The sequence below is a fragment of the Hemicordylus capensis genome, chromosome 5 (assembly GCF_027244095.1).
Source record: "Hemicordylus capensis ecotype Gifberg chromosome 5, rHemCap1.1.pri, whole genome shotgun sequence".
Classification (NCBI taxonomy): domain Eukaryota; kingdom Metazoa; phylum Chordata; class Lepidosauria; order Squamata; family Cordylidae; genus Hemicordylus; species Hemicordylus capensis.
In genome coordinates this window covers 16,542,776-16,569,248 of record NC_069661.1, presented here as the reverse complement: position 1 = coordinate 16,569,248, position 26,473 = coordinate 16,542,776, and the positions used below count along the sequence as shown (strand labels likewise).

Sequence of the window (26,473 nt, the reverse complement as noted above, 5' to 3'; positions counted from 1 at the left end):
CCATCTCTGACAGCTTTTAAAAGGTCCTTAAAGACACATCTATTCACCCAGGCTTTTAACTGATACTGTTTTGATTGTTTTTAATGTTGTTTTAGAGCATTGTTTTTTAAAAAATTTAAATTGTTGTGTTTTAAATTTCTTGTTTTTGTTTTTAACTAATGTTTTAATGTTGTTTTTATCTGTTGTGAACTGCCCAGAGACATAAGTTTTGGGCGGTATAAAAATATGTAAATAAATAAAAACAAAACAAAACAAACAAATAAATAAATACGGAGGCTTACGGGGGCCGCGCAGCCCCCAGTCCCCGCCGGCTAGGGCTCCCTGCCCGATCGTCTGCGGGGAGAGCGGGCTTAGTCCACTCTCCCCGCAGTTTTGGAGAAAGCGGGTCTCACGGATCGTGAGACCCGCCTCATTGACATCCCCTCCCTCCCCGCCCCATCTTGGGGGCCAGTGTGGCGTACTGGAGCGATTGTTTGACTTGGCCTGGTGAGATTCGGATTCAGTTTCCCTTTTTGGATGACACTCCCATGGCAACCTGCCACCTAACTTGCTTCACAAGGTTGTCATAGGAATAAAAATGGGACAGTCAAGTATGCCCCCTGAGCTGCTAGGAAGAAAGGTCTGAAACGAATGTGAAAATAAAATGACCATAATTTTATAAATCCATAAAACTCTAATGTCTGCATTTGCAGTTCACATTCGGGCATAAACAGAAACCCGTCAAGTTTCTAAAGTCAAAGCCAGGGAAGTTGATCTATAATCCTTGCCATGTGTTGGGAGTTTTCCAGGGTTATTTGAAGAAATGAGAAACCACTTCACTATTTATGTTTCTCTGATGCCTGCCTGCTCTTTGCAGAAGGCCTCAACCATTTATAATTAGTGGTTTTTATGCTGCATATATGTTGTCAGAGTGGCAATTAGCATGTTTATTGCCAATCTGAATTTTTGATGTGCATCAGTGAATGCTTCACAGCTATATGTAGTTCTTCACATCCCAGGAACTTTCAGTCAGACTGCAACGTTTAAACCACACATCTTTCTGAGATGGTTAACTACCTACTTCACCACTGGCATGTAAAGCCCACATTTTCTTTTTTGAAGGCCTCGTGTCAGGATGTTATTTTTATAACTTCCATATTTTATAGCTTCCTCAATAAAATGATAGTTAGAATAAGTGGTTATGATTTTCTATTGATATACACACCATTTGGTAAATCTGCCTTTAGCAAATGACATCGGGAGGTCCTAGTTTCATGTTTCACCAAGCTTTAAGCAACGTTGGATGCACCATTGATACTGCCTCTTCTCCTTCATTCAGCACTTCACAGCCTTTTATTGGTTTCAGTTCCCACATTGACCCTATTAGACTGGTCACAGCAAATCCCCAGCTTTGGCTAAAACTAGTGATTTTAAGGGGAGGTTTGTCTGAGGGTGCTGCCAGTTCATCTGGTGATGACTCAAAGGAGAGCCTTCTCTGCAGTTGCCCCAGAGCTGTGGAACATATTTCCTGCTGAGATTAGAGCTGCTCCATCCCTGTTGGCTTTTAGGAAATAACTAAAGACACATCTCTTCAGCCAAGCTTTTTAGCAATCTGGTAGGTTTTGGGGGGTATTTTAATTTGATTTTTATATTTTAATTGTTAGAATTTCTTGGTTTGTTTTATTGCTGTAAACTGCCTAGAGAATTTGGTAGTGGGCGGTATACAAATATGTTAAATAAAATAAATCAATTAATAATAAAATGAAATATCGTAACTTGCCCAAGGCAGTGAATTTGTAGAGGTGGTGGGATATGATCCTTGGGTTCCCAGATCAAGTGTAGTTTTCTTTTCCTTGGGCACTCTGCTGTAAGAATGAAAGAAGGGCTGTACTGGATCAGCCCAGCTAGTAACCACCCTGCTTTCCATAATAGCTGGCCCAGAGGGCTGTGCAGCCCTCAGGGACATTTTTTTGGGTGACTTGGAGCGCTTCAGGGGGAAAGAAGATTGGCAGAAAAGGCCTCCCCATGTGAATGCCCATATTGCTTTAGTTTGGAACGCACCATGCTGCACACATGCTTCCTTTGCTGCAAACGTGCTTCTTTAGTCTGGATGTCAGCCATTGTATCCACCTCCCTACCCCCCAAATAATCTCAAGTGGGACAGTCCAGGAACAGTTTTACCATTTCATCTGTTGTTCCATGACTAAGCAGCTGTTTAGACTTTCACTCCCTGTGTCTAGTCCTCCCAACTACATCTGTCCATTACCCTTCACTCCACATTGCTTCATACAAACAGTGGAGGAAGTGGTAAAAGTGTTCCTGGATTGGCACAGTTGAACTCATTCATATAAAAACTCGGCACAGATACAAAAGTAGTTGTTAGGGAGGCATGTTCTACCATGGCATGTTAGATTTTTATCTGAAAAGTCCCCCAACCCCCAAAAGCAAATATCCCACCTGGTGACTCCATGCTCACCCCTGTAATATGACATGGGACCGCCCAGAAACAGTTTTGTCGTTTCATCTTCTGTTCCATGACTAAGCAGGGCTTTAGACTTTGGCTCCCTCTGTTTTCTCCTCCCAGATACACCCATCTATTATCCTTCGCTCCACATTGCTTGGCTCCAAAGACCTGTACTTGAGCCATTTAGCAAATCAATTAAACCCACACTATGTGGCTCGTAGTCTACTCGCGTACTGCATTCACTGTTCTATTTTAACTGAATCTGGCTAAACTCACAGCATACTGTAGTACTCAAATGCTAACTTTCCTTTCCTTTCCTTTTCTTTTCAGAAAACTGGAAGTTTCAGTCAGTTTCAATCAGGGGCTGTCTTCAGCCTCTGGTTCTGTGACAATTACTGCAACAGAATGTGTAAGTCTTTGACTGACAAGAACCTGGGATGGGAATGTGGTATTTTGTTGTGGTTGTTGTTTTAGGGTTATTCCACCAGTTTTGAACTGGATAGTCTCATTTTCTTCAAAGCAGTGAAATTCAGAGGTTGCTGTCTCAGGGGTATTATCCATAGATAACATCTATTTAGCTGTAGAAGGCATTTCATAATGTGAAATTGTACTCCATCCAAAGTTTCAGTTGTGGATGGAAGAAGATGGCTTTAGTTGCATTGAAAAAGGGGGGTTTGCAGGATTGCACTCTGGTGCTATAACTCTCTTGAGCCAAAGTCCACATTAAAACAAATGAGGCATGTTACATTTGCACAACGCTAGTGCAATGGCTTTGCACTAGCACAGTGTCCTTCCGCAAGCAGTTCATTGGTCTGGATGTCTGCCAGTGTTTTCCTTTATGGAACCCACCCCTCCATAATAGAGAGTTCATGCTACTTATAGGTGCTATGACCACTTTTTCTGGGATGAGAAAGCAGGGATTTGATCTTGTCTAGGAACTCTTGACTCACTTTTAATTCACTCCAGCCTCACACTTTGCATTACACTATATAACATATGAAGTGTTAGGCTTTGTCTGGGATAACCCGAGTTCAATCATGAAGAGTGATGTAGTTGCAAATTGACTACAGTTGAGTACACACACACTTACTTATGTACATATGAGTGCCCCCTTGCTGGGAGCACAGCCAGCAGTTGATGTGGAAGGGTCCCCAAAACCACTTTCTCTGAAAGACCTCTTTGAGGTGCATGTTCCTTTAAAAACACCACCACCATTCCTTGCTTGATACTTTCTGTCCACAGAGAGTCTGGGGTAGATCAGAAGAAGGTTTGGGTTATCCTTATTATTATTATTATTATTATTATTATTATTATTATTATTATTTTACATTTCTATCCCGCTCTTCCTCCAAGGAGCCCAGAGCAGTGTACTACGTACTTGAGTTTCTCTTTCACAACAACCCTGTGAAGTAGGTAAGGCTGAGAGAGAAGTGACTGGCCCAGAGTCACCCAGCTAGTTTTATGGCTGAATGGGGATTTGAACTCGAGTCTCCCCGGTCCTAGTCCAGCACTCTAACCACTACACCAAATAAAACTCCAGGTTCTGCAGCTGGAAAAATACAGGTGGAGGGGGAATAATGAAAAACAATGCACATTAAGTGTATTTTAATTTTAAGTTTCATTCACTCCTGCTAACTTGGCAAAGAGGCACCTTTTAAAGTGGTGATTCTCTTTTATTTAGCAGGGGGAGAGTAACTGGCCCTATCCAGCACCAGCACAGTACCCCTCCAGTGACTGTTGCTGGGGTCTATCTTATGTTTCTTTTTAGATTGTGAGCCTTTTGAGGATAGGGATCCATCTTATCTTATTTATTTATTATTTCTCTGTGTAAACCGCCCTGAGCAATTTTTGGAAGGGTGGTATAGAAATCGAATAAATAAATTGATGATGATGATGATGATGATGATGATTTAAAGGATCAGCCTGAATTGTTTTATATCTGATGCTAGGCAGGTCCAATAGGAAAACTATACAAGTATTCTACACGTCTGTTGATCTAATATGAATTTGATTTAAATCTTTGTTTTGGCCATGGTGTTAAATTGGAAATTTGAAAATAAAAAGTGGAAAAGGTATAGAATTTCTTATCTACCATCAGTTTTATCTAATTATCTCATCTAATTGATCTGAATTCTGACATTTGAAAATATGTAAAAGAGAGTAAATCCCTTAATCAGATCAGCGGAGTCTGTTTTATGGTGAAACCTAGTTACTCATTTGGTGGCCCAGCTCTGTAGGTTGTTTTCAAAAAACAGGAAACATATTTGCAGATTGTCAGTGACAGAAAAGGCAGCAGCTCTTCTGCAGAAAGCAGAAAGGAAGCATGTCCTAAATACTGCAGTCGTACAAGGCCTATATTCTTCTTCTTCTTTTTTTAAAAAAAGGAAACATCTGAAATGTTAGAAATGTGCCAAAAAAGGTCCCTATTGCTACAATGATCAGTTAATGATGTGTAAATAATCACAAAAAGAAGGTATAGGACAAATGAGTGAAGGCTTTCGCTTCATCAGCTTAGGTTTGTTTTATAACCATTTCAGAACTGAAATTGTGATAACAATCCCTTCAGTACCAGATTGTAAATAAAGTGTGCCCACCCCCACCCCCCATTTTTTAAAACCAATCTGGCTATACTTAGGGGAAGTGTATGATGTCTTTTAATGAGAACCATTGTAGAAATTCACACACATTCCAAATCTGCTACATTTTCATGATATGACAATGCAGATTTCAGTTTTTGAAGAGCTCCAAGTCAAAGTGATGGTGTCGAAACTTTCCTTTCTCACCAGAGTTAGAGCACAGGGATGCATTCTCGGGACTTTCTCAAACAGTCACTGACACAGAGGGCCTTTGGATAATGGTTGCTCTGTTCGTGTGTAGTCCTGAAATAAACACTGGAAAGTGCATAGCTGCACAAATTCCACTTCAGCTGCTTTCACGTTTTGATGCATTTTGGAACTCAAACTGAACAGAAATTGATTCATTTCCTTAAATGCCTCTTAAGAATATGAAGTTTCGAATATTGAATTGGCCTTTGCCTAACTGGCCTGTCCCTTGAGATAAATATGTAAGTGTGCATATCTCCCCAAACATACTATTCGTCCGTTGCATGAGTGTGGCTCATCCAAGCTGCCTCTCATGGTTCGGATAAACCATGTTGTCCATGTGATTAAGTAACAGAGCAGTTCTGGGGGTGGGAGGAGACGTGCACACTTCATGTCTTTATCATTGGGTGCAGCCTGGCCAGGCAAAGTATCTGAAACAACCTAGTGAGTGGTTTTGCAAAGTAATAAAGCTTCAGCCCTCCCAGATGTTGTTGGACTGTAACTCCCATCATTTCTGACGCTTGCCCCCTGTGATTGGGAAGGGTGGGAGTCGTAGTCCAACAAGGGCCAAAGTTGTGCAGCCCTTTCCTTTATTGTAGGACTGAAATTATGAACCCATTCAAGACAGTGCTTTGCTGTTGGCAGTGGACTCAGATCTGTATGATAGAATTGGAATTTTACCATACATATCAGCAGATGGATGCATCCCCTGTGACTCTTATTGTATTGATTAACTATCTGTTTCTGTTTTGCTGTTATAATGTAGCACTATGCAAAGAGAGAGAGAGAGAGAGAGAGAGAGAGAGAGAGAGAGAGAGAGAGAGAGAGAACTATTCTATACTTTTCATGAACAAGAATGTCATTGCTGTTCCCCCTCCCTTTTCCCATAGACAAATGGTATTGCTGCACTTATAGCTATTCTAATATTGTTATTGCTGCTGGCTATCGGTCTCCTCTGGTGGTTCTGGCCTCTGTGTTGCAAAGTGGTGAGTGAAACAAATCCATGCATAAATATTTCCATAGCATGTATATTATTCAGGGAAAGGTCCATCGCTTGGTGGAGGAGCATCTGCTTTGCATGCAGGGGGTGCCAGGTTCAGTCCCCGGCATTTCCAAATAGGGTTGGGAAAGACAACTGCCTGAAACCCGGGAGAGCTGCTGCCAGTCATTGTAGACAATACTGAGCTAGATGGACCAATGGTCAGACTCAGGATAAGGCAGCTCTCTATGAAACTTATTCACAGCTATAGGCCACGACCCCCAAAACCTACAAAACTCCCTAGCAGCAGATTGTGTGTATGTATGTGTTTTTATGTGTCTGTGCATGATTTATAGTTGATATGGAGAGGAGAGCTGGTCTGGTGGTAGCAAGCATGACTTGTCCCCATAGCTAAGCAGGGTCTGCCCTGGTTGCATATGAATGGGAGACTTGATGTGTGAGCACTGCAAGATATTCCCCTCAGGGGATGAAGCTGCTCTGGGAAGAGCAGAAGGTTTCAAGTTCCCTCCCTGGCTTCTCCAAGATAGGGTTGAGAGAGATTCCTGCCTGCAACCTTGGAGAAGCCGCTGTCAGTCTGTGAAGACAATACTGAGCTAGATAGACCAATGGTCTGACTCAGTATATGGCAGTTTCCTATGTTCCTATGGTCAGGGCTCCACCATTCCATTTTCTACCCTCATCATGTGAGTACCCCATCACCATCTAGTGAAGGTGATGAGAGGTGTCTTAGCCTTTCTCTTCATCTTGGAACTGGGAAAGGGGCAGGGATCCTCCCCACTTTGTGCAGCTGTGGGGAAACTCCCACCCCCATTTTAGACTACAAGCTGAAGGGGACAGCTAGGACTGATGGTTCCCACTTTGGGTGGTGACAGCCTTGCAATTGCAGCTGCTGACCACCACCACCAAAATGAGTCTTCGACTTTTCCTCCAATGGCATATTTGGAGCTGGAGTGCGGAGGCAGGGAGCATTCCCACAGTTGTGCAGGCTTTCCAAGACCACTCTGACATTTCTCCAAAGTGAAATTTGAAAGAGAATTTCCCTCCTAAGGAGAATCATCCAAGACATTTCTGTGACGGTTTCTCCACATCTGTCTTCAATCTGTTATAATAGTGGAGATGGTCCTTCGCACCATTAGGAAAGCAGAAGGTTGTTCCTGACCTCATACAGAGGGGTAGTGTGTAGGTCAAGCGTAGTGTGAGGTCAAGTGTAGTGTGAGGTCAAGATGATAGACACGTAAACTTTTGAGGAGCAAGAGGTCTAATTTGTGGACCACCTAACTGATTTGAGCCACATTTAGTCCAGTTGTAGGGATAGTCAACGAAAAGCAGGCAGATTAGTTCTTACTAGAACAACTTGTTTAGTATATTTTCACCCAACAGACTAGCTGAAACACTCACACATTCACTTCTCTCTCTCTCTCTCTCTCTCTCTCTCTCTCTCACACACACACACACACACACACACCTGCCACTCTTCATTTCTCACCACAACACTAAAAAAAACCCCAAAAGAACTTATTTGTTTGGCCTGGCCTTCCAAGGTTTGTAAAATGTTTTTTAAAGTATTTTAATTGGTTTTAAATGGTTTTAATTGTTTTTAAATTATTTTAATATTGTTTTAGCACTGTGTTTTGAATTGTGTGTTTTTATATCTTTTTAAAGTTGTTGTACACCTCCCAGATCCTTTGGATGGAGCGGTTTATAAATGAAATAAATAAAATCTCACAAACAAGCCGAACCACAACTCAAGGAAGACAGGCGCCCAAATTCTGCCTTTGTTAATCTTAGAATCAGCAAAACCAGATAGTGACAGCAGCAATAACACAGCATCTCAGTAGTGCTGTGAAAAGAAAACCACAAAACCAAACCTACATTCCTTCTCTCCTCTGTAAGGGTTCTCTCTGCCTCCCAGTCCTTTGAATCCATTTGTAAATTCCCTCCTTTTGTGTCCCCCAGCCAATGGGAGCGCAGTTACCCATGACCACACTTGATTTGTATTATAACAAGTCAACCAAGAAGCAAGGAGATCGCAAGCCAATCGGAAGCCAGTGCCAGAAAACCAATCAGCAAGGGAAAAACAGGCCGCCAAAATGGTGCCTGAAATGTCAAAATGCTTTGCTTGAAACAGGCTTGTTCTGCTCCGAGCTCAAAACAGGCCCTTTATTTAAAGGCTGTTCTATTTCGAGCTCAAAATGGTCCTTTTCGAGTTTAAACGTTTCAATGTCGAAACGTGCCACACATTCCTACAACAGAATGTGCACAGTGTGAGAGGCAGGGCCCATTTCAGGCTTTTTTCGGCAGTCAAAATGGGTTCTTCTAAGTCACCACTTTAGCTAATCTGATTTGCAAAATAAATAGATAAATGAAATGAAATATGGTAGGGTTTGAACAAAACAATTAATGTTGAAGGGGAGGAGCCCCCCCACCCCCCGCCATTCAGTTTCCTTTTGGCAGCAGCCAGTTGGCGTCTAGTGTGTCAGATGAATCGGGCATGCTGTTTAATTTTTGGCAGGAGCCAGTTGGTAATTTTTTTTTAATGCTTGATCTGTAGTCCATGCATACCACCAGGTTGTTGGTTTTTAGTTTTTCTTTTCTTTTCTTTTTTTTTTAAAGGAGTTTGCTGTTGACAGTTCTTTCGTTCTTCTCTGAACGTTGGAACATATGACTGCATCAAGCTGGCTCCGGGCTCTGGTGCTGACATTTCTTAATGCCCACCTCGTTCAAACACTTGAAAAGTGTTAATGAGCAGATCAAAGGGACTGTTGCCTGAAGCAACTCGTTTTTTAAAAAAAAATCAATTTGGGGGGAGGGGGGAAATCGGCTGTCCTCCAAATTGGAGTTTTAATTTTAGAAGTTTTTTTGTGGTTAAGTAAACGTGAAGCAGCCCGTTCCTGACAACGATGATAATAAAACCAAACCAAATAAAATTGGAGGAGACTCAAACTCTGCATATGGTAAATAAAATGGAGATTTAGTCTCCTAGGTCCTCGGGACGGTATTTAAGAAAGCTGAATTAAACAGAAATGCTGGCCGCCTAGCAATATTATGTCTTTTAACATGTGCAAGTTCTCAGGCTCCTTAAAAAAAAGAAAAAGAAAAAACCCAAGATAAGGGTTCCTGCTCATCTTGATTTTGAAAAGATCAGTGCAGAATAAGTATCATCAGGGCACTTTCAGAAAGGGTTTGTCTATGCATGCATATGCAGTGTGCTTCTTGATTCCTGTGCATGGATCGAATATTCCTGATGCAGTTCTATTGCCAAAGTTAAGCTGGCCCAGCCTTGGGTACTGCCTTCACGGGGGAATCTGGGGGAATTAATAGGAGGGATCCGAATCTCGATTTGATTCAAATCAAATCAGGCACGATTATATTTGTACCCGAATCTAACCAATGGACCACAGGGGTGATTTGTTTTGTCTCCAAATCACCCGAATCAACTAGATTCAGGTATAAATCGATTTGCACATCCCTAGTAGCTGCAGCACCTGTTACCTCTTCTTTAACATCTCTCATGCTCAGCTTGTCCTTGACCCACTGCTTCTCATAACTACCCCCCTTCCCTATAGCTCCTTCTACTGACATATTCCCCAGCTGCTTATGCAGATTGGAAGATTTTGCTTCTCGGTCTTCCTGTTTGCCAGTTTGTCCCAGCTGGGCCACAATCTCTTTTGAGTGCATTGCAGAAAGATAGGAGTACCATTTTTAAAAATAAAGGAAAAAAAGATCTGTTGCCCAGGACAAAATACAGTGGTTGGTGATAAGATTAGCCAAAGGACCATTGTATGGCTAAGAACAGGAAGAGCCCTTCCTGCGAAAATTCACAGAATATGAAATTAAGGTTGAATGTTTCAGTTGTTGCCCACCTTGATTTGGTACCCTGTAGCCCATCAAGTTGAGTGACATACTCCAAACAAGTGTTATTGGTCTGCAATTTATAATTCTCTAAGTATAATTGTCTTGCAGCTGTAAAATGCCCAGTCAGGATATCCTGTTACAATGTGACTTTAAAAGATCTTTGCCATTGCCATGTCTATCTCTTATCCTTGATTTCCCCCTCCAACAGGTCATTAAGGATCCTCCTCCAGTACAGCCACCACCTCCAATAGAAGTACGTTGTGAAACTGCTAAAGAACTTTGTTTTACTAGATGAGTATTTCTACTTAGGTGCCAAATCCTGATTATCTATCCTGGTTAAATTGCAGGTTAATCACAGCAGTTTAACCAGGATTGCCTGGGAAATCTGCATTCTCACAACCAGCTGCACAGCAATCCTGGTTAGCTCTTTAACCAGGGTCAGTGTGAAAACGCAGTCGGAGTTGAGTTAATTTTGGTCACTAGACTTGATATTTAGCTTGCTGCAGGAGCTACTTGATTCTACAGTTTATTGCATAATAGTGACTGTTCTGGGCTCTTGGCCCTTAGTGCTATTTGGGATCTCTCAGAAGCATGTATAATCATGCACCTCATTTTAATCTGAACATTCCAAGTTGTCACAATGAATATAGCCAAAATTGATAGTTGGGGATGATAGTGCAACATTCCTCTATAGATAACATATTCCATTAGACAGATTGGTTCTCCAAAAGTACACGGGCAAAGTGGCTGTGTTGCTCAAATGGGAATTGGATTGTAATAGACACTTCAAAATGCATTCCGCGACAAATTGATTTTTCTTGCACATAACCAAAATGCTGCGTTTATGTGTTCTGTGGCTGAAGGAAGCAGGAGTGGTGGGGGGGATAATTTGAAGAATATCTTATTTGCTGATTTTCCTAGAAGCAGAGCTTTAAACATGGAAGCATCTTCTGATCATATCAAATATCAGACACATCTATATTTTCCCTGAAGTGTCCTGTTTGATAAAAGCTTAGTTTAAAACCACAAGATGCACACGGGATAGTTGTACATGCAGTCACTGAGTGACATCCAGAACAGCAGTCTGGTAGTGCAACAGGAAATCGCACCAGTGTGAGGCGAAGTTTCTCCGCTGCTGTTCCGGCCATGCAGGTGTGCTCAGGTGTGCCTCAAGGGGGAGCAAATTTTGATTACTCACTCTGGCTCTGGGGCTGGGCTGTGTCAGCTGGAAAATTGTCCAGCCTGACAAGAATTCTGGAGAACTCAAATGGTTGCTGTTTACAACCTTAAGTTATTGTGGTTGGCCCTAATAAAGAGATCACCTGACTGTGATCAGCTTCAGAAAAAGTGGATTGCAAGTAAACTGGTGTTTGACATGCAGCTGAGAACAATTGGTTTTTCTTTAAGATATATTGAATTTTTACCCAGGAAGAAGAAGATCCTTTGCCTCAAAAGAAATGGCCAACAGTGGATGCTTCTTATTATGGTGGACGAGGAGTTGGTGGAATTAAAAGAATGGAGGTTAGTACTCTAGAGTCACAAGCACTGGGGGTTTGTAATGTACATCAGTGAAGGCACTGATGGTTCAGCTTAGAGTTTAGAATTGCAGATGTAACTGTGCTGCATTTCATGACATGATGGTGGTTGCTCTGCTGCTGCAGGTGGATATACCTTTGCAAATATTTTAGGTTTGATCGTAAAGCTGAATTCTGAAAATGACTTCAAATTCCGCTCCACCCTCCACCGCGCCAGCCACTGTGCAGCTTTGTAGTATGACCAGTAGTGGTCGATGCGTGCACCAGTGGCGGGGGGGGGGGCAGCGAGAGGCACCTTTAAGTGTAAATTAATAGGTGCTTGCCTCTACTACTGCCACACCAGAACGCTGCTTTGAGCAGCCGCGCACCGCCCAGCACCTTTTGCAGTGAGGGATTGCCTCCATCACTCACTTGACCTCTGCTGAGCCGATCCCCTGCTGGCAGACAGGTGAGTGGCGGAGGTGATCTCCTGCCACATGGGGTGCTGGGTGGTGCGCTGCTGCTTGAAGCAGCATTCAGGTGCAGCAGTAGTGGAGGTAAGCACCTATTAATTTACAGGTGTTAAATGTGCCTCTTTCTGGGCCCCCTGGCGGCACCCACACCGGCTGCTACTGAGTATGACTTGCACCAGAATACAGTAGATTCAGGGCAGATGAAAGAAAGTACTTCATGTGTATATGAAATTTTCTGCTGCAATGTGATAGCTAGTCATTGACAACTTGGTGAAGGATAGGTCTGTAGATATCTGTTAGCGATGATAGTCTGATCACCTTCAAGCCTCTAGCTGATTTTAGACATGTTTGCTGATTTTGCTGTTTTTCTTTCTTAAGTTATGGGCTTGATATCCTAACTAATGAAGTAGCATTGCTTTGTGAGATGCACTAATGCTTTGGACAAATTCCAGACTAACACAACACCAGAGCTTGCAGGATGGTGGTGGTGCATTTCAGTGATCTTCTTTTCCCCTTGAGGTCCTCTGTGTTGCCCAAAAATATGTCCCTGAGGGCCGCACAACTCTCAGGGACCTATTTTGAATTGGTAAAGAGCTCTTCTGAGGGAAGGGGAGGTCATCAAAATTTACCTGTGTGAGTGTCAATGCTGAATTAGTCTATCACATCCACAGCACTGGTACATCTCACAAAGCATCAGTGCTTCATTAATCAAGATCTCAGTGAGCTTTGGGGTTTTTTTGTTGGGGGTGAATTTTTAACAAGCTGCCTGTTTGTTCATGTTTGTTACGATGTTTTTGTTGCTTATGGATTTCATTTGATGTTAGCCATTTCCAAGACTGTAGAAAAGTGGGATGTAATTATTCTTAATAAATAGTACATAGATGTTGGTGATAAAATAAATAGAGGGGAAGGACTGTTGCCTTCATGCCCTTCATGTGAATTTACTGGAAGTATTTGGCAGACCAGCCACCTAATGATGCAGCAGGGAAATGACTTGACTAGAAAGCCGATTCGAATCCCCGCTGGTATGTTTCCCAGACTATGGGAAACACTTATATCGGGCAGCAGTGATATAGGAAGATGCTGAAAGGCATCATCTCATACTGCACGGGAGATGGCAATTATAAACTCCTCCTGTATTCTACCAAAGACCACCACAGGGCTCTGTGATTGCCAGGAGTCAACACCAACTCGATGCCACACTTTACATTTACCTTTATTTGGCAGACCACTCCTACCGGTAGTAATAGAATGCTGGACTAGATAGGACATTGCCTTATCCACCAGGGCTCCTGTGTTCTTAAGTTCAATCACATATGTACTAGCTTTAGAGCAGAGCTGCAAAACCTTAGCCCTCCGGCTGCTTGTGGACTACAATTCCCATAATCCCCAGACACAGTGGCCAATAGTCAGGGATGATGGGAGTTGTAGTCCAACATCTGCAGGAGGACCAAAGTTGTGCAGACCTGCTGTAGAGGTTTGTAGAACACATTCACCATGACTTCAGTGATGTTGATATTCATACAGTTTGACAAGGACTCAGTCCAGAGCTTCAATGCCAACTTCTATTCCTGAAGCTAAAATTGATTTTAAAAAATAATTAAAAACAAAGGCTCCTAAGTTTGCTAAATTTCATTGTAGCTGGATTGGCTTAGATTTTCATGATGTCAGCCTTCCAGATGATTCTTTTTTTAATCTAAAGAGTAATTCTAGGCAACTCTCCCATTGATTAGGAATGAACTGATTTCATTAGTTCCATTTCATCGGGACTTTAATAGCTCTGAAAAAGAGAGGCTTGTTCCAACAGACTAATGCAAAAGAGAGGGGTAGGGGGGTTCAATGCACTTTTTATTTTGTTTTTATCCTTTTGGAAAAAATTACAGCGTAGCATGAGTATTCTGATTGTGGGCCAGCCAAGTATTCTTACAAGGATGACATTATATTAGATGCCTTGCTTCTTCCACAGCTGGTTTAGTGTGGTGGTTAAAAGCATGGCCTGTGAGATAGAAAGTCTCTGACTCAAATCTCAGGAACTCATTTGGGAGTCCTAAGGCAAATCGCTCCCTCTTCCCCTAAGCCCACATGTGTCATATGTGGATAATAATACTTGGCTAGTGCAGAAGGGTCAAGTAAGGATGACTAGATTCTGATTTAAATGCCAGGTTTACTAAATCCTAATTTAAGAACTATGACACTTCCAGATTCCAGTCTAATGATACAACTCCCTAAAGCAGGGTTTCTGTGCTTGGGCCCTGAAAAATGGCCATTTTGGCTGGGGTTGATGGTAGTCCAACGGTATCTAGGGACCCAAGTTCGAGAAGCCCTTCCCTAATGAGTTATTGTACTCTTCTTCAGTCGTTTTACTAAAGAAAACGAAACTATTAATATGGAATAAGGTAGGACTATCAAAAACCCATCCACCCTGCCTGTCAAAATCATTTTTTTAAAAAAACGAGGCTATTAGGTTTATTATTTATTAGGGAATTATTGATGACTCAGACAACTAGTATAGTTGTACTACTTACTCTGCATGACCAATGGATTCAGTACCTTGTGTCAAAACACGACACCACATTGATGAGATCTTGGTTTTTTAAAGGTGCGTTGGGGTGATAAAGGATCGACTGAAGAAGGTGCCCGGCTAGAGATGGCCAAAAATGCTGTGGTGACACTCCCAGAAGAATCTGAAGTAGACTTTCAACCTAAACCACCAAAACCCAAGCCTACCTCACTGCCTCCTCAGGCAAAGTGGTACACACCAATTAAGGTACTCTTTGAAGCTTGGTCATTTAACACAGTGTCTCTGAACATGTACACTTGAAATGTGGTGCCTATCCCCCGCTTGCTCTTCTTTCAAATATCTCCTCAAACCCTACCTTTTCTTTGGGGCTTTTCCTCACAGTCTTCATTTCCAAGGAAGATTACTTGTTTACCAAACTCCAGGTCCGTGTAATGGAATTTGGCTGCCTTCTTTCTTCCCTACCATTGTCTGTCCCTCCTTCTCTCTGTAGTTTCCTTGATGGCTATTCTAGATTGTAAGCAGGGACTTGTCTATGTTGCCTGTATAACTCTGAAGGTGTCATACTAAAAATGGCGACCAACATCCTAACTAATGAAGCACTAGTGCTTTGTGAGATTTGCGGGTGCTGCAGGTGAGTTTTAGAATAACGCAGCACTAGTGCTCATGGAGGGTGGGTTTTTCCCAGCAATCACCCCTGCTCTCAAAAGTCCTCTGTGCCACCCAAAAATATGTCCCTGAGTGCTGCCTGTCCCTCAGGGATATATCTTTGGATGACACAGAGGGCTTTCAGGGGAAGGGGAGGTTGTCAAAATTTGCTGCGTGCTGGTGCTGTGTTAGTTATTCCTGTCCATGGCACAGGTGTATCTCGCAGAGCACTGGCACTTCATTAGTTAGGTTGTTGACCAATAATGTGCATTTTGCAGTTGTATTAGGGGGCTGGTCTTAAAGCTGTTGGGCAATCTGGAAATCCCAGGCACTACACACATTTTTCCTGATTTAAGGGCACCAGTGAAATAATAAGGTGGGGTAGTGGGATAGGCTCCAGCCTGTGTTAGTGCTGCAACATGATGACAGTCCTTGATAGTCATGCGTGACAGGAGACATGATTCTGGAACCAGACTCTCCTGCAGATGAGCTCTGTGTTCTAAATACTTTTTATATTTGTTGTATCTTGGACTATGAACATCGCCTAGAGATACATTTATTTATTTATTTATTACATTTCTTTTCCCGCTCTTGCTCCAAGGAGCCCAGAGTACATGGTTATGCTTATCCTCATTTTAAGGTAGGTTAGGCTGAGAAATACTGGCCCAGAGGAATACTGGCCCAGTTTCATGGCTGAATGGAGTATCAGGTGGTATATAAATTAGATAGATAGACAGATAGAGAAATAGATAGATGGAGGCCTTTCCTTGGCCACAGAAGCCCAGCTTAGGAGCATAGGAAGCTGTCTTGTACCAAGTCAGACCATTGGTCTGTCTAGTTCAGTATTGTCTACAGTGATGGGCAGCAGCTCTCCAACATTTCAGGCGAGAGTCTTTCCTAGACCTATCTGAAGATGCCAGGAATCGATTCTGGGACCTTCTATGTGCAAAGCAGACACTCTGCCACTGTGGCTCCATCCCCAAAGTTTCCCTGGGCCTTTTTGGTTCTCCACCCCACCTTCTTTTTCTTTCCTGGGTCATTTTAGTCTTCTGCTCATATTCCAGCCAAGGTATATTCCAGGCACGGCCATATCAGTGTCTATATAGCTAGGAATGTTTGGCAATTGAATGGAAAGTATCAGGTGTTTGTGTGCAAGAACCTGGTTGTGCTAGGAGTGTGCTCCTTCCACCTGCAGTGACTCAGAGTCCACAATTCGGGAAGGCTCAGCCTTATCAGTCCTCCAGCATGTGCTACTTTGGAAAAGTGCCATGTGAGCTGGTCTTGTGCTAGCAAGCATGAATTGTCCCCTTTGCTAAGCAGGGTCCACCCTGGTGCATTTTAATGGGAGACTACATGTGTGAGCACTGTAAGACATTCCCCTTAGGGGATAGGACCACTTGGGGAAAGGTGTCTGCATGCTTGCATGCAGAAGGTTCCAAGTTCCCTCCCTGGCCTTTCCAAGATAAGGCTCAGAGAGACTCCTGCCTGTAATCTTGGAGAAGCCATTGCCAGTCTGAGTAAACAATACTGAACTGGATGGACCAATGGTCTGACCTGGTATAAGGCATCTTCCTATGTTCCTATGAGGTAGTCTTGCTAAATTATGGTGTTGAAGGAATATTGAACAGGTGGCATTTTGCAAAGCAGACAGAGCAACTTCAAACAGTGAGAGGATGGCCCTCCCAGGAGTTAACCTTGGTGAACCATCAGATCAGTAGCTGTTAGACTGGTCAAAACGTTATTGAAACAATGGGAAGACAGAAAGGCTTTCAGAGGCAAGACCAGAAAGACACTTAATCTTTATTTGATTTTCATGTGTGTATGTTTTTTAAAAGCCCTTCAGCTTAAAACTGTAAAAGACCAGAACTTAGAATTTCCTACTCATTTAACACGTTGTTAAGAACCACTTACTTAATCACACATCGCTGGCTCAATGTGTTCCCATTAAGCAGAATTTATGCCTAATAGCATCCCATTTAAGGAGCTCTCAGTGTCCTACACTGTCGTTCAGCTGAAGATGTTCCCTGGGACATAACCAAGGGCGGTTAATGGTTTTGAGAACTGCTGTTGTGTCTGCCAGCTAATCCAAAGTCCTCTTCGTCTCCAATTTCCAGGGTCGACTTGATGCACTGTGGGCTTTGCTGAGACGGCAGTACGACAGAGTGTCTTTGATGCGACCACAACAAGGAGATGAGGTTTGTGCGTATGTGTGCTTGATAGACTTGGCTGTCAGTTGACTGAATAGCCACTAGGAGAGTTCTTGAGCCAGTTCAGATGAACACTGACTTCTTCACACAATCACATCAGGGCCGTGGTGAAAACGCGCCCATCCCAATACCACCTGTAAACATGCTGATGCACTCTTGGCACATCTAATTGTGTATGAGTGGTGTTCATCTGGATCATCTTTCTGCACATGCTACAAAATGGGTTTTGTAGAGGCAGTGCGGAAGAACACTTCTCTCATGTGATCAGAGGATGTGCCAAGAGTGTGCTGACACATCTGCCTGTGCTGCCGAGATAGGAGATGCATGGTTCCCCTAGCCTTGGTCCATTGGGCGGCCCATGTTCACTGCACATGGGCGCTCAATGGTAGACCCCATTCTTGTTCTGCACCGTTCTATTTCAAGCAGGTCTCCATGTGGCTTCCTTGCGTGTAAAAACTGGGTCTTATCCATTCTACAGTGTGAGATTTGTGTAGGTCTGAAAGTGGAAAGTGTTCAGCACTGAGGACCTGTTTTTAACTCATGTCCTCAGAGGAATGTTGGAAACCTATTACTTTATTTGCATGCCATTAATATAAATCAGAAAGCTGGAGCTGATTTGTATACTCTTTAATTACTGGGGCTTTTCACAACAGCAAAATGGGCATCAAAAGACACCTGGTGGATGTGTTGCAGTTTCTCTTTTCTATCGTCTTATTTGAGACTTGTTAATCCCAAAAGTACTATAAAGTTTCTGTATTTTTTTTAAACATGAAGTTCATTAAATGCATGTTTCCCCCTCCAAAAACAATATAAAAGATTAGAGCTAGGGAAAAAATGTAATGTAAACAACAACAACAACAAAGATATACACACATAAAACAAACGCATTTTTAAGAGTATATACAAATAAATATAGAAAAATAACAAATAACTTTAGAATTAAAAATGTTTTTTTCATTCAAGTATGATCAATTAAATGAGAAAGGAAAAGAACAGGAGAATTCTACTAACAGCTCTGAAATATACACATTTGTATTTAGGAGGTACACTCTTGCTTGGAGGAGGAACTTGAATATGGTGGGCATCTGGTGGACCACTGTGGTTTCACATCCTGTGTGAAACAGGATGCTGGACTAGATGGGCCTTGGACCTGATCCAGCAGGGCTGTTCTTATGTTCTTAATATAGGGTATAAAAGGCATACTGATTGCCACTGTATTGGTATTCTCAGTTTTGAGTTCTTGGCCTGCCTTTTCCAATGCTGGTTGCCCATGAGGTGAGCAGAGGCTAAGGCAAGGCAGTGCAAAACAAGTCCACAAGACCTTAAAGAGGTTCAAGGGAGCAAGTTTACTCAATACCTGTCAGAGGTAGACTGAACCCTTAAGTATCTCTGAGCTCAGACTACCCCTCCTAGGTTCCACCTCCCTACCTGGAGAGTGGGAGGCTGAAAGGAACAATCTTTCATAGGCTGATACTCCTCCTCCTGCACTCTGTCTGCTCCTGCCAAGTTTCATGCTGGAACTGGTGTGCAGATATCATGTGTCTGGGTGGTGGTGGTGATTATGTGGGAGCGATCAGCTTGCAGTGGGCTTGGGTTCTGAAGGCAGTGCCTCAGGGAGGTTAAGCTTTGAGGGAGCTGTCTTGGGGGACTCAGGTCCAGGGCTCTGTGCACTTCTGGTCTGGTATTACGATCCAGGACTGCAGGTGGTCCTGCCTCCTCAGCATCTGATGTAAAGTTGCCACTGTGAGCAGGGACTATGGCAGTCTTGGCCATGCCATGTCTAACTTGTTGACTTGGACATCATCATAACCTTTCAAATGTTCTCCATCTGTTGGTTTTTGGTAGGTTGTTGGAGTGTTTCCTACAAACTAGCAATGTACATTTTGGCAGCTGCATGAAGGCCTTAAGCAGTGTTCCCTCTAAGGTGTGCGCATGCTCACACATTTTTTGATTTCTGCTCAGTTAATTTTAGATCCCACTCAGGTTGAATCAGGAAGGCCCTACTTTGAATGCACATGCACACACACTGCCTCGATGCTGCCGCCAAGAACAAAACTCATTCTACACATAGATGAAAAAAATTAGAGAGAACACTGGTCTTAAGTGGCGCCGTGGGGAAATGCTTGACTAACAAGCGGAAGGTTGCCGGTTCGAATCCCTGCTGGTATGTTTCCCAGACTATGGGAAACACCTCTATCAGGCAACAGCGATATAGGAAGATGCTGAAAGGCACCATCTCATACTGTGTGGGAGGAGGCCATGGCAAACCCTTCCGGTATTGTACCAAAGAAAAGCACAGGGCTCTGGGGGTCTTGGAGTCCAAATCGACACCTATGGAGTCAACACCTTTGAAGGCTTTGCAGCAATGATCTATGAAGGTAGCCAAGATCTTTTTTAGCAGAAGGATGTATAAGCATGAAATTGTGCTTAAGCATGTGCTTAACTTTCTGTAAATTTTAAAAGAACAGCAAAGGAAAACTTAAAACCTTGGAGAAAAATAGAAATATTTGTGGAGTTTATTAGACCATCGGTACTAAACTTGATTTTAGCATTTGACCCACAAAGAGAATGGCATGAGCATGCAGATAAAAAAGAATCTCATGAAGTTGCTGGGGGAAATTAGCATATCTATCAAAAAGCCTTTATCTTTAATAGTGAATGCATGCATAAGGGATTCAGTGTTTAGCTGATCAACCAGTTAGTTCAATGAATTTAAACCTTTTGATTATTGAAAATGGTGCTCCTGATTAATTTAAGCCATTATTTATACATGATGTGTGTGGCTGGTGTCATCCTCAAGAGCATACCTCTTCCTTTGTCTCTCAGGAGGGGATGCCTCTTCTAAGATTGGCTTTGTTGCAATTTATCTTTGTATCATCTAAAAGCAAATAATGAGGTCACTAAACATCAAACAATCAAAAACTGTGTTCTACGGAGGTCTAGAACTGTGTTCTACCCAGGTTTGGGAGCTGTATGTGCTCCCAACTTTTAGTTGTGTGGAAGCAAGCTAAGAGGAAAACCTGTGTAGAAGTGCTTGTGTGGAAGCAAAATAGGAGGAGAAGCTACCTAGGTTTTCCTCCTACCTTGCTTCCATACAACCAAAAACTGATCGCACACACAGCTCCCAAACCTGGGTAGAACACAGTTTTTGATTGTGTGAATGACCTCAGTTTTCATTTCTTTTTCTGAACTTTTTATTATCCAGATTTAATCAATGAATTGATCACTGTTTAGCTAATGTGATTAACTAAGATTCATTCAGTTGGGTAACAGCCTCAGAATACATACAAATTGTAATTGCTGTAAATACAGTATTGGTTTCCATGTAGGGCACACTGACACGTGCTGCACTGGGGAAAGAGGAGAAAACATCCAGAGATTTCTCCTCCAGGTGTTTAACTTGGCACACACAGGCAAACTGAATAGCCCACATGGATGGGGGAACAGATCCACTGGGCCACATGCGCATGCTCTCTCACACACCCATTCAACCCAGGCTCCACCCCTCTAGCCATCTCTCAATGCAAAAGCAAAAGAATGCACACCTCTGGTATTTGCCATTGCCCGTGAGTTTCTCCTGCTCATGGCACCAGTTCTGCACAAGCCCTTCTTGTGTGTGAGTACCTCTGAATCTGGTAGGTTTGGGACATTTGGTATTTTACTAGCTAAAATAGTGTCAACTGACCTTTTAATTGACTTCAACAATGCAAGGAAGAGGTTATTCTTGCATGGCAGAAAAAAGAAATCTGTTTTCTAAGGCCACCAGGAAAGAAGACTTCTGCTACCTCTAAAACACATCGCAGCCAATCTTTGATTTGTTTAGAAAAATCAGAGAGACAGTTAGGTGGGGACGGCGGGGGGAGGTTGAAAACAGGGTCAGTGGTTTCACTGTTGGGCAGAGTGCTAAAGACAGCTATCATCTTTTGGTGTGACTTGTGGTGTTGTAAAAACACAGATTCGATCTGGAAAACAGCATGTTTTATACCCCAAAGGAAAAATTACTCATTTATTCATAAGTTCCTCAATGCAGATCTGCTGCAGTTACCTTGTGTGAGTGTGAATGAGTAAACAAAACCACACACACAGCAAATGTCAAAAATGGGTTCTTGTCATCTTGTTCAGATTTGCTAAATAATTCACATTTGAATTCAACAACTTGATCAAATCAGTGAAGTTGAAGCATGAGGAATCAAAGCAGTTTCCTCCTCCACCACCACCTCCTCCTCCTCCTCCTCCTCCTCCTCCTCCTCCTTTTCTTACAAATGCCAGCTACTAATCGGGAGGCTGGCTCAGCTTGAGTGCCGCCTGCCGTTGATCGAAGAAGCTTTGATTTGTGGACGGAACTCCTTGGAGTCATAAATTTTTCAGCTGGCAACCGGCGAGGTGAGTGAGGCCTGTACAGGTGTGAGCTAGCAGGTTGTCGTAGACATCTGTTCTGAGCAGAGGCCCAGCTCCACACCAGCCTGCAGCAAAGCTTCTGGATTTTCAGCAGATGTAGTTAAGAATGGAAGAGCTGTGTTTTTTGGTCTCACATTTGGTGCCCGAAGGGGGGCTGAAACACGAAAGGTAGAGTGGGGGGTGGACACAGCTGCGCTCCCAAACATGCCTGAGGCACAAATAGAAGAGATCTAATGTAGCTTGACTCTGTTGTGGTGGGGAGATGAGGACAGAGAGCCACTTCAGAGACAACTTAACGTGGCAACATCTGCCACTAAGTTTCCAGGGAGTGACAGGGGACAGCAGGTACAGATCGAAGTCTCCACATAAACAGCCCACATTAAGCCGCGGACCCTTTTGAAGGCCTTCCATCAAAGATGCTGGAGTCCGCAGCAGGAGTTTGAGTTTTGTTTTTCAAAGCGCTGTTTTGGGGTGGGTGTTGATTTTTTTTTTTTTTTGATGCGTTAACAAGGTAATTTATAAATGATGCATCACCACACATCCTTGCTGTTTGTTTCAAGTCAAGAGAGAAAGCGGGGAGAAGAAAGAGCCACAATACTTTTGGGGTTGTTCTGTAGAAAAGCCAATTAATTCTCAGAAGTGCTTCTTCAGTTTAATTGAGGTTACGTTAACCTTCAGACCACATCGCTACACCAAGGCAGCCCACAGAGCCTGTTTAAACGCTGTCATGGTGACACCTTGTTGTGATGCTGCAGAAGATGGCATCGGTTGTTCTTTTTCTCTCTTCTTAAGTGTTTGTTTCAGGCAGCAGTAGACAGAAACTTGGCATGGAGTTCGACATGCACATCCAGCTCCTTTGCTCCTTATCTGAGGCCGGCTCATGCATTTTGATTTGCTTCTAAGATTGGCACATAGAAACTTCTCAAGCTATTTCAGGGACCTCTTTATTTCTCTTCTGGTTGTGTTTTGCTGGGGTTTGACACTTATAGCCATTTTTGATCCTGAAAATGTATTAGCATGTTATAGTGCAAGTTCAAAAACACTCCAAACTTATTAATAACTTTAAAAAAGGATTTACTTTCACCCCCTTGTCTGGTGTCACAGAATGTGCTGACTTGTTTTGGTCATGGACAGGGGTTGCCCAATGTCTTTGCAGAAATTGGTTCAAGCAGGTTACTGACAAATCAGAACTATTCAGGATTTGGGATTCGGAAAGGTCAACATAGACAGTGGATTCTGGTGGCTGCAGGTCAGTTGACATACAGAATCAATAGACAGAGAGGCGGGTCTCACGATCCGTGAGACCCGCTTTTGCTAAAACTGCGGGGAGAGCAGGCTAAGCCCACTCGCTCCGCAAACCTGCTTTTTAGCAGGGGTTCTCAAGCGGGTTACCCGCTCAAGAACCACTGGGCTCAGCTGCGAGCCCGGTGGTTCTTACGGCCAACAAAAATCGGGCTAGGCTCTCCTAGTCCGATTTTTGTTGGTTGTGAGAATCCCCCCAGTTTCAATAGCCTGGAAAACCTCTTGTTATTAAACAAGCTTAGGATTGCTTTTGCAACATGTTGGCTCATGTTTCTTACCTCATTTCTTTAAATATTAACACACAATGAGGTTGTTAATTTGGTTGTGTGGAAGCAAGGTTAGAGGAAAACCTGGGTAGAAGTGATCATGTGGAAGCAAGTTAGGAAGGGCTACTCATGTTTTCCTCCTACCTTGCTTCCAAACAACTGAAATTAGGAGCACACACAGCGCCCAAACCCAGGCAGAATAGATTTTTTTATTGTGTGAATGTCCTCAAAGGTTTCAGAGGCTGTTAACCTGGAATTGCTGTCTCCAGATAGTAACTCCTGTCTGCACTAATAAGAAATCCCAGAGTGTCTTAGGCCCATCCCTTTACTTTCTCTTCTTCCATCTACTCTGGCCAGCATCCTGACTAATGAAGCTCCAGCCACAGCAGGATTCGCTTCTAGAACAAGGCAGGGCTGATGTGGCGGGCAGGTGGGGGGGGGGACGGGGACGGTTCTCCGCTTCCTTCTGCAGCTGCCTGGACCACCCAAAAATATATCCCTGAGGCTCAGGGACTGTTGCACCAGTTCTTCGGTTGGCCATTAAGGATTCTTCGATCCCATTTCAATCTTTTCCATTTCAAACCTGAAAGTGGCTTATGTCAAATTAAAAATATAAGCAGCAATACTGCTGCACTGGTGCTTTATCAGTCAGGATATTGGCCACTTAAAAAAAAAAATTATGCACAGCATGCAACAGCCTTGTTCTTTACATGATTGCTTATCCCATGCTGAATTAGGCAACTGGCCTTGCTTGGGGTCACTGACTTTCCCCCAACACTCATAAACATCTGAGCAAGGGGTTGTTGTTGCAAAATAATGTGAAACAGCCCTTTATTCCTCATTTCTCTGATGAATCAACATTGCATTAAAGGGTTTGTATGAAAGTTACTGTAGCTTTGAATGCTGAAGCAATCAGAGTGCTGAAGCAACCTGAGTATCTTGGGGGTATACCTGGAGTAATCCATACATTTCTGTTTTATCTAAAAATGACCAACTAGTGAGGTCATTCACACAATCAAAAACTGTGTTCTGTGTTCTGAGCTGTGTGTACTCCCAATTTTTGATTGTGTGGAAGCAAGGTGAGAGGAAAACCTGGGTAGAAGTGATTGTGTGGAAGCAAGGTAGGAGAAAAAGCTACCCAGGTTTTCCTCCAACCTTGCTTCCACACAATCAAAAATTGGGAGTACACACAGCTCCCAAACCTGGGTAGAACACAGTTTCCAATTGTGTGAATAACCTCAGTGTCTGGAGTATAGCTGAGTATATGCACACAATGTTCTGAGACTGACCTGAAATAATAGGTGTGGCATGGACCCTGGTAGTTCATGCCTGATCCTAAATGTTGCTGTGCGGATCCCATGGGACAGTTGATCCATAGGTGCCATGTTTGGGACTGGGTCCAAGCTGCATTGGTATTGTGTTTTTACCATTCTCTATCTACTTCTGGACACTACAAATGACCAGCTTTCATTGTGTCTACAGATGCCCTGCCTTGAGCATGAAAACAGCCACCACGTCGCACTTGTAACCATTTATCAGTACCATTTATGTATCGGTGTAGATAATACAGAGCTATTATTTCCTATAAACTCAGAGCAGCTAGCAAAAAGAACCACATTTTAAGTGTTTGTTAAGAAGATGCAACAGCTTTTTCAGATACTTGTAATATTTGTTTGGGATTGATTAAGGCACTAATCAAAAACACAGACACAGTATCCATAGAACAAAGAATGAGCAAATCAACAGCGGAGCGGTTGGAATATCTATATTCCTATAACTGCATTAGAGCTATAGGAAGCTGCCTTATACCAAGTCAGACCACTGGAGGGTTTCCCCAGCCCTACCTGGAGATGCCAGGGATTGAGCCTGTTGAGCCACAGGCTCTTGCTTTAATGCAGAGCTGCATAACTTCAGTCCTCCAACTGCCTTTGGACTACAACACAGCCATAGTGCCCAGTAGTCATGTATGATTGTTTTGGGATTGTTTTAATGAAAGGTGGTATACAAATGTAACAATCAATCAATCAGTCAATAAGATGGGAGTTGTTGTCCAACATCTGCAGGAGGGCTGAGGTTGTGCAGCCTTGTTTTAATGCCAGAGTCAATGGCCGAATGATGCATAGCCTAAGGTCAGCTGGGACTGCTGCGCCCACAAAATCTAACCCTGGCAGGCTTGTGCAAGAGCACAGTTGTGCAACGACTTAGAAAAGCATGCATGCACTTGTGCAATGGAGTGTCCATTGAAAACAGTGGAATCTCCATTGCACAAGTGCTGGTTCACATTTCTGTGTCATTGCGCAACTGCGCTCTTGCACAACTCTGCCCAGACTAGATTTTGCATGCACTGCAACTCTGGTGGAAGGGAAATACAGGAGTTGGGCTACACATCATGTTGATCAACGTAAATAAAAACTGCACCAATTCCGCCCAAAACCATGTGGGAAAGTCAGTTCACCTATGATGTGGTATGATGTATGATGTGTTGGGGCCTGATGGGCCTCTCTAGAGAGAACATTCCATAAAACTGGCACTGTTGGTGCAAAACCCTTGCTTCTAGTGGCCACCAAGCACACCTCATTCAGTGAAGGCAACCAGAGCAGAGCCTCTGTTGAATGGAACATGTGGGATGCCACATATGAGGAAAGGCAGCCCTTAAGATAACCAAGTTCCCAAATTGTTTAGAACCTAGGAGAGCTGGTCTAGTGGTAGCAAGCATGACTTGTCCCCTTAGCTAAGCAGAGTCTGCTCTGGTTGCATATGAATGGGGGACTTGATGTGTGAGCACTGTAAGATATTCCCCCTAGGGGATAGAGTCATTCTGGAAAGAGCATCTAGGTTCCAAGTTCCCTCCCTGGCTTCTCCAAGATAGGGCTGAGAGAGATTCTTGCCTGCAACCTTGGAGAAGCCACTGCCAGTCTGAGCTAGATGGACCAATGGTCTGACTCAGTATACGGCCGCTTCCTATGTCCCTAACCTTAAAAATTAAAAGTAGCACCATGAATTGTGCCCAGAAACACACTGACAATG

General features: G+C 43.1%; 1 protein-coding gene across 2 annotated transcripts in view; it reads left to right on the top strand.

Moving 5' to 3' along the window:
• Positions 1 to 26,473, top strand: part of ANTXR2 (ANTXR cell adhesion molecule 2) — a 172,287-nt gene that overhangs the window by 94,361 nt on the left and 51,453 nt on the right. Inside the window, exons 11-16 of one of the 2 annotated variants that reach the window (XM_053256645.1) lie at positions 2,774 to 2,852; positions 6,156 to 6,251; positions 10,329 to 10,373; positions 11,549 to 11,641; positions 14,707 to 14,874; positions 17,388 to 17,468. In XM_053256645.1, the coding sequence (XP_053112620.1) occupies positions 2,774 to 2,852; positions 6,156 to 6,251; positions 10,329 to 10,373; positions 11,549 to 11,641; positions 14,707 to 14,874; positions 17,388 to 17,468 (562 nt within the window). The remainder of the gene's footprint in view (positions 1 to 2,773; positions 2,853 to 6,155; positions 6,252 to 10,328; positions 10,374 to 11,548; positions 11,642 to 14,706; positions 14,875 to 17,387; positions 17,469 to 26,473) is intronic. The other variant, XM_053256646.1, reaches the window with a different exon arrangement.